General features: G+C 45.3%; 1 protein-coding gene across 2 annotated transcripts in view; it reads left to right on the plus strand.

Annotated features, from left to right (window-relative positions):
• NTN4 (netrin 4) overlaps nucleotides 1–7,223 on the plus strand; it is a 47,518-nt gene extending 40,295 nt beyond the window's left edge. For both annotated transcript variants that reach the window (XM_030960883.1, XM_030960884.1), the window contains exons 8-10: nucleotides 61–129; nucleotides 1,794–1,964; nucleotides 5,579–7,223. In XM_030960883.1, the coding sequence (XP_030816743.1) occupies nucleotides 61–129; nucleotides 1,794–1,964; nucleotides 5,579–5,715 (377 nt within the window). In that variant the 3' untranslated portion in view covers nucleotides 5,716–7,223. The remainder of the gene's footprint in view (nucleotides 1–60; nucleotides 130–1,793; nucleotides 1,965–5,578) is intronic.
• Nucleotides 7,224–7,845: the final 622 nt, after the last annotated feature.

A 7,845-nucleotide genomic window follows, 5' to 3' on the forward strand; every position in this document is an offset into this window, starting at 1 on the left:
GCAAATGCTCCTGTCTTTTAAGCACAATTCACAGCCATTTTCTTACTTCTTTTCCCCCAGGTAAATGCGAATGTAAAGAGCAAGTTTTAGGGAATCCCAAGGTCTTCTGCGGGATGAAGTACACCTATGGTGAGTTGTGGGTGAGGGGGCTGCAAAGGGAGGTGCTGCAAGGCAGTGCAAAAGTGTATACAAAGCATGTATATAAAGCATGAGAGTTGCTGTGTGTGCACCACTCCATCCTGGCAAACCCATGGGATACTTTGTCTAAAGGCAGGACTTATGCCAAAATGTACAGGTATCATGTTTTCAAGTCAAGGTGGGTGAAGCATCTTGTTCTGTTACTCCTCTCTCTTGCTATCAAAGCACCCTTACAAAATCATGGGAGGACGAGAGCTGGAAATGTCCCTGGCAGGTTGTCTAGTCCAAGACAGACTATAAACTACTGTTACCCAAAATGGGTCACTGAAATGGTGTCTGTAGACAAGGTGCCCTTATCAGTCTAGAAATGACTGTATCTGAATGATACTGAATGTAAGGAGGGACTGTGATCACCACTCCATGGATAAAACAATTCCAGTAGCTACTGGGAACTTCCACTGTCAAAAAAGTTCAGCTGTTGCAAGGGGATGATGTATATTGTCTATGTGTCTCTTGGATTTAAATGAATGAGAAGAGGCACTTTGTTTCCCAAGACCTCCCTGGTGTGTGCCAACAAACTGCCTCGTTCATACTGTGGCAGAGCAAGGAATGCTCTCTGTAGCACTCCCTTCCTTCGCAAGGAATCTCTTGCAGGGGTCTCTTACACCTGTTTCGTCTCACACTGAAGTTGAAAATGCACAGAGAGATAGCCCATACCTCTGCAGGCTGCAGAGCAGCCCACAAAGTGGAGCTCAAGGGGTTGCCAGTTGAAATGTAGCCCTGGATTAGTGATACTAGGAAAAAATTTGATTCTGCTCTGTTTTGCTTCCCAGCCACGATAGTAACTGTGTTTAATCTTGCAAAAGATAAGAAACTGAAAAAAAGAAAGCCACAAAACCTCCAAGTTCATAAATCTTATCTAAAGTGCACTCAGGCTTCCCCCACTTTCATCAGTCAACATGTGAAGGTGTCAGCTATACTAGAGAGATGGATGAGTTACGGGGCTCATCATGAGCTCCAGGAGGTCTCACTGTGAGACGCTGCCCAATGTGAGTGCTGAAAAAAGCACCACCAATATGGGGATACCTGCCAGTATAGGTCAGGCGGAGGAGCTGAGCCCTGAGCCTCCACCACACAGGGGCTCAGCAGTGGAATGCCAGGTGGAGGAAATGTGGGTATGAATGAGCTAAAAACACTCCCTGATTTGCCCCAGTCCCCACCAATGTCTGGCTCTCCTCCACTGAATTTGGATTTGGCAGCTCTGCAAAGCAGCAGGACTGGCACCAGGGTGGGATGAGGCTGAGGCCAGCAAAGCCTCGAGGTCCATCCCTAAATCCAATGGATTTCCAAAAGAGATAAGAAACACAAAGGGTATACTGAACTCTGGGGGAAAATGGGACCTTACACTCTCATGGCAGTTGCAGAGGCCATGGCCAAAGCAACTGGCAGCGTTTCTGCCCATGGGTTTGGGGATGTACGTGCTTCCCAGCAGCTGCTCTGATCCTGGGCTCCCCAGCAAGGAGCACTGGGCTAACTCCACTGTAACAAACAATTGTCCTCGCTGCTTCACCCAGACACCAGCACTAGACCAAGAAAAAAAAAACAGCCCTCTAAATAGTTCCTGTATTCCTGGTTTTGAATTCCTGTGTTCCCAGTGATCAAGACAAAGATCTTGTCAGCTCATGACAAAGGCTCCCATGCAGAAGTCAGTGTGAAGATCAAGAAAGTCTTGAAGTCTACAAAGCTGAAGATCCTCCGGGGCAAGAGGACACTCTACCCTGAATCCTGGACTAACAGAGGCTGCACTTGTCCCATCCTCAATCCTGGTAAGTTTGACTCCCTGAACAGTACATCCCCACCACATATACACAGATTTCATTGCACCCCCTCTATCCCCTCACACCAATGAGCTGGGATTGCAGCCCAGTGCTAATTAAAAATTATTGTCTGTTACATCACTTGGATTCCAACAGCAATCTCCATCAAATTGAAATTTCATAGAGAAAAACTTGGTTCATCCTATAGGCTTTGAAACACACAGTTCTCTTTACATAGCATAGTAACAGGCTTTCAGTTTTACCAGTCTCTGTCCCCAGAGGGAGGGAGGTGCGCATCATGCCACAATAAATAGCATGATACATCTTTCAATGCTAAAGCTAATTTGAATCTATAAAAACATATGTAAATCTAATTTGAGTTGGGATACTGCACTGAAGTTCTAATCTAAACTCAAGGGAAGATTTCTCTTTAGAAGTAACACAAATTTAGACCTACAAGATTTGGAAGAAATTTTCTTATGCAGTGAAGGGAGAGCTCCACAGTTTTTTCCCATCTCTTTCACTGAAATGGAGTATAAGCAACAGTGGCTAAACAGTGCATGCAGTCTCCAGTATGGACAAGGACATGCAGGTTCAGGGGTTTCTTCCACAGAGCAAAGCTAAGCTCCAGCTGACACACCTCTCTTTACAACTCCAAGATAAATGAGAAGTTACCAACTAATTCAAATGAAGGACTTTCCATGAGATACATACACCACTGGGAAATTGGCAGTGGAAGTACTGATGTAGGTGCTGAGACATCCCTTTCATGTGCAGCACTAGGAACTAGGAGGTACAAGGCTGTCTGTGGGGCTGGGCTGTACAGAAAGGTTATTCACTGATGAGGTGTTTGCAGCCTTCCTTCATGTCCTCAGGAGTGACTGTCTGGTTTTGAAGGCAAGCTGCTGTGGTAGCACAGCTGTAGCTAGGAAGTCTTGTCAGGTACAAAGGTCAGAGGAATCAGCAGCATTAGGTAGGGCTCTGTGTTTAAGTGCAGTAAGACTTTGGATGTTGCTGGAACATCATAAATCACTAATCAAATAGCCATAGCTGGTGTATTTTTCCATATGCAATGAAAACTCAAGCACGAAAGCCCAGATGCAGCTGCCTTAATATGAACATGAAGGAATGCAATGGAAGTTGTTCAAAACTGAGCCTGCAGGGCAGCCCCAGCTTTGCCACTCAACTAACTTCAGAGGAGCTTCACTGATTTTCCCCAACAGATGAAAAGACAGCATTAATCACAGAATCAGTGGAGGTCTCTTTGACAAGAGCAGAAAGGGGGAGATGCAACTGTCCTTAGTGACAGTCCAGGTGTCTGACACATCAGGTGTTAATCCCTTGTTACTTCCTTGCCAGCTCTCACGATTTACACTGCAAAGCTTGGTATTGTTTTGAAATGCAGCTGCTGGTCCCATGAGTACAAATTAGTCTCGGCCTTCATGTTGAAAAGAAGTTTGTTGCTAATGGGAAACTTGAAAACATCTGTTGAGTGAATATTTAACATTCACTGATGTCAAAGAGGGAAAAAAAGATCCCAGATTTTTTTTAATTCATTATTTTCTTTAGCTACAACATTCATTTCTGAGTGGCATGGAATACAATATTCGCAGATTCCACCCTCTATCACAGTAAGAGCTTATGGCCTACAGGTGAATAAACCAAAACCAGCTGGATGAAAAGCTGACATAAAACAATTTTTTGACATACAGCTATAATGGAAATCACATCTTCAAGAACATAGAGGAGATCAAAGATAAACGTAAAAGTAAGACAGATGTGGTTTTATACCATTTTACAGAAGTAAAGGGATACCAAAAGGAGAGTAGGCTTTTAAAGGCTCTGACAAGGCAAAAAAACCTGCAAACATTTATCAAATCTCTGTGGGCTATTTTCAGATGAAAAACATGCTGAAGTTCATACAAGGGGAACCCTTTCACCACCCTTGCACACTTTCTGCTACACACACACACACACACACACACACACACACACACACAAGAGGCAGATTCTGCTTCTGGGGGACACTGAGCTGAAAGATTTAAAGGTCTCACCTGTTTGCAAGGTAACAGGAGCCCATCCCTTCCATGGCTCTGCCAAGCACAGTCAGAGAGGCAGAGAGCAGCCTGCCAGGACAAACTGCACAGCCTCAAGTGGCATCTCAGTCATTTAACTTGTCTTAGTTTTACAGTTCTGTAGCATCAGGTTGAAAATCTAGAAAGCCCTACACAGTCAGCAACCGTGGCAATATTTGCTTTCTATCTGAGTATGCATGTATGCATACCACATTTCTCTCTCAAGGGAAATAAATCTAGGAACCCTTGAAAAGTGATATTTTTAACAGCAAGATTGACTTGGCCAAAATTAATGTCTTTTGAAGGGCAATGCTGCCACACACCTATCCTGTGTTTACTTGGCAGAAGAGAGGATGTGTGTGCCCAAAACCTCAAATAAAGTAGAAAGCAAATTGTATTGCTTGACCTTTAACTTGGGAGGCACCCTCCATTTATTCTGGACTGCAAAATGGAAGCCCAAAACAACACAAGCTGCAGCCAGGGTGGAGTGGGATGGCTGAGAGCACCCAGGGAAGGCCCATCTCCCGTGCCTGGTTTGCACCAGTGCTGCCCAGACTGGTGCAAGAACGAGTGGGTACAGGAGGGGTCTGGCTGTACCCACTGGCTGGCTGTACCCTAAATGTGCTGCAGTGGCATGCTGACCCTGACAGGGAGCTCCTCCTGCCATGAAAGGGATTATACTCCTTATTATCCCCATTTATGGCACATTTGTGGCCCATTTAGGTGTTTGGATCTGTGGCAGTGTTTCTTTAGCTAACTCAAGCCAAAGGCTTTGCTCTATCCCCCTGTTTAGCAGTTGTTACCTGGTTTCAAGCACTCTTTTGAGTCGTGTCCTGAAAGCCAAGCACAGACCGGGATGCCTGAGGAAAGACCTGCAGCAGAGCATGACAGGGACACACTCCAGCCCTTTCTGTCTGTTTCTGGACAACCAGCTGGGGCTTTGTCAGACCCTGCTGTCATGTCTCTAAAACATCAGCAGAGGCAGAAATTAGCAGTTCTTTTCAGTGTGATAGCCACTCCTTCAGGCTCTTCTAGGGTACTGGTGCCTGCACATTTAGTGTTGCCTCTCACTGGGGTCTGGCATGCCTTTGCCTCCAAGGGGCCACTGGCCACTCCAAGCAAGGTACCAAGCACTGGACTGTCCTGCACTGTTCCATTCCTTGAATTCACTCAACTGATCTCCAGGCCCAGATTTATTCAGGGAAGAAGTGAGGCAGATGGCTGCCAAATGAAGGTAATAGCGGTTCCCAGAAGAGGTGTAAAAACTTGCAGTGCCACCCCCAGAGTTCAGCTTTCATTTATATTTAGAGGCTCACAAAGTCACATTTTGTGTGCTGCATCTCTGTGACAGGTAGCCACAGGAGTCATTTTGCCATAGATACAGATAGAGCTATAGATATTCAGATATACGTGAGAGCCAATATATATAAATATTTCTATGTGTAAGTGCTTTTTTGCATGGGACTAGATATCCAGGCTGACTTTGCAGCTCATTAGGCCTCTTGAGCATGGTACTGTGCAGTCCCTGACCACTCTGCTGGTTTGCAGGCTTGGAGTATCTTGTGGCAGGACACGAGGACATCCGAACAGGCAGACTCATTGTCAACATGAAAAGTTTTGTCCATCAGTGGAAGTCGGCTCTTGGAAGAAAGGTCTTGGAAATTTTGAAAAGAGACTGCAACTAGAGGTGTACAACTGCCTAGGGCATTTCTTTATGCACAAAATGCAACAGCCTCCACAAAGAGAAGACCTCTAGCATGAAAACTGGAATGTAAGAAAATAGTGCCAAAACATGTAGTGAGGCATTCAGAGTTGTAGGCGCTAATTTAACCCTTTCTGGCCAATGTTCTTTTACTTGCCTATAGCTTCCTTGTCAGGGCCTCACCCTGAGCCCTGTTCATTGTTATGTTGAGGGGAAAAAAAAAAGGAAGGGTGGTGGATGCTTGTCTCGCACCAGTGCGCTGTTGGAGCAACTCCCATGAAGCCACTGATCACCCAAGACTAAACTGCCACCCTAGAAGAGCTACTGCTGAGAAGCAAAACACTGCCAGTGCCACCAGTGTGCATCCTGAGTGACTTCCAGGGGCTCCCAAAGGATGCTGTGGGGAAGGCAATGGGTAGGTGCTGCCACCGGCGTGGCAATGAGAACCACTGTTTAGAAACACCCCCGTACTGGTTAGGACATGGCACCCATCAAAGAGAATTGGGTGCCACTTGCTTTTAACCTGTTTGCCCTGCTGAAGGTTTCAAGGGCTAGATTCCCTGCTGATGCTGCTGAGGAGAGAGCTGCTGGAGTGGATTAGACCCCTCTGCCTTGGCACAGACGTGATGCAGGGCAGAGGCCAGCTCTCCACCCACTGCATGGCTGCAGAGAAGAGCCAGCTGCAGAGGGTGCAGTGTCTCTGAGCTTTTGTCCTTGAAGTGTTAAAAAATGAACCTAGCCCTAGTGTAAATATTTCATTGTATAAAGCACTTTACTACCTGCCACTTCACGGTGTGGGGAGTCTAATTGTGTTGGGGAAAGAAGAATTTGAAGGTGGCACATGAGAAAAAACTCCCTGAAACAGAAGCACTCCTGAGGACCCCCCAGAGTTGGACAGCATTAACAGTATAAAGGGAATGGCCAGCCTGGCACTGGCCACTCAGAATATCTGAGGATGCAATCTGAAAGATAAAGTATTTGCACTGAAGTCCCAGCTTCAGACCAGCACTTGGACCCCGTGGGCAGGACTCCAGCAAGACTTTGCGAACAGAGTGGGAGGAAGAGACTTTGAGATAAAAATGCAATTGCAGGAGGAGAAAAACTCCGACTGCAGGAAGAGGAGTGGATGTAGAGAACAGAAAGGACTTGCATTTACATATCACAACCCAGCAATTCATGGTGGGCCTGGAGTTTATTTTATCTTTATGTTAGTATTTAAAACTGAACATTTTATTTTTTTCTTCTGTGTTATGGTTTCCAATATATACAGCCATTATACTCCCTCATTAACACCAGTATGAAATATAGCACAGTTTACTGCAGTTTTCAGCACTAAAATATATCCTTTCTGTAAAGCACCCTTAAACCACATTGCATCGAGTGTATTTTGTTCATGAGTGAAAGGGGAAAGAAGACATACAACACCAGAAAAGTCACTAGTCTACCAATCCACATTGCATATGTATTTTTCTTTGAAGGTCCTGTGGACTCACAAAAAAAAGATGCTATTTTGGTAATTTGTTTTTGTATCTCATGTATGTAATAAATATAAAATGATTTCAACATCTTCTTCTGTTACTGTTTATGCCAATGGCAGCAGGGTCTTCATGCCTGCACAAAAGAGCTCAAGCAAAGATTGCACTGGGTGAGGAGAAGCTGCCATGGGGGATATTTTCCTCTCTGGCTGGGGGGTAAAATGCAACACGTGGTAGAAAGTGAAGTAACATGGATGGCTTACAAAAATCTCATTTCACCTCTTGTTTTTGGGAGGTTTATAAGCTCTTCTCATAAGAAGTGGAATTGTACCTAAATATTTTCAAAGCTGGCCAGATCCTTGCCTCCACACAGTCTTGAAGGCTGAGCTGCAGAGCAAGTACTTATAAGAAGCAAGTTGGAGATGGCAGAAATAAGGTTCGTTCCCTACATTTGAAACTGCTAAGGGGAAACAAAAGGCTGTGGGAAACAAGTGCTATGGCAAAAGGTCTACAAAAACACTGCAGAGTGAAGTCAAGCATCAGAAATTAGTGGCCAGGGGGTCAAGCCATAATCCTCAGTGTGGGCAGCAGCTCCCGAGGTGGGTGGTTAATCAGTGACTGCAGCAGCACCCATCTCC

Source organism: Camarhynchus parvulus, chromosome 1A, assembly GCF_901933205.1.
Source record: "Camarhynchus parvulus chromosome 1A, STF_HiC, whole genome shotgun sequence".
NCBI classification, from domain to species: domain Eukaryota; kingdom Metazoa; phylum Chordata; class Aves; order Passeriformes; family Thraupidae; genus Camarhynchus; species Camarhynchus parvulus.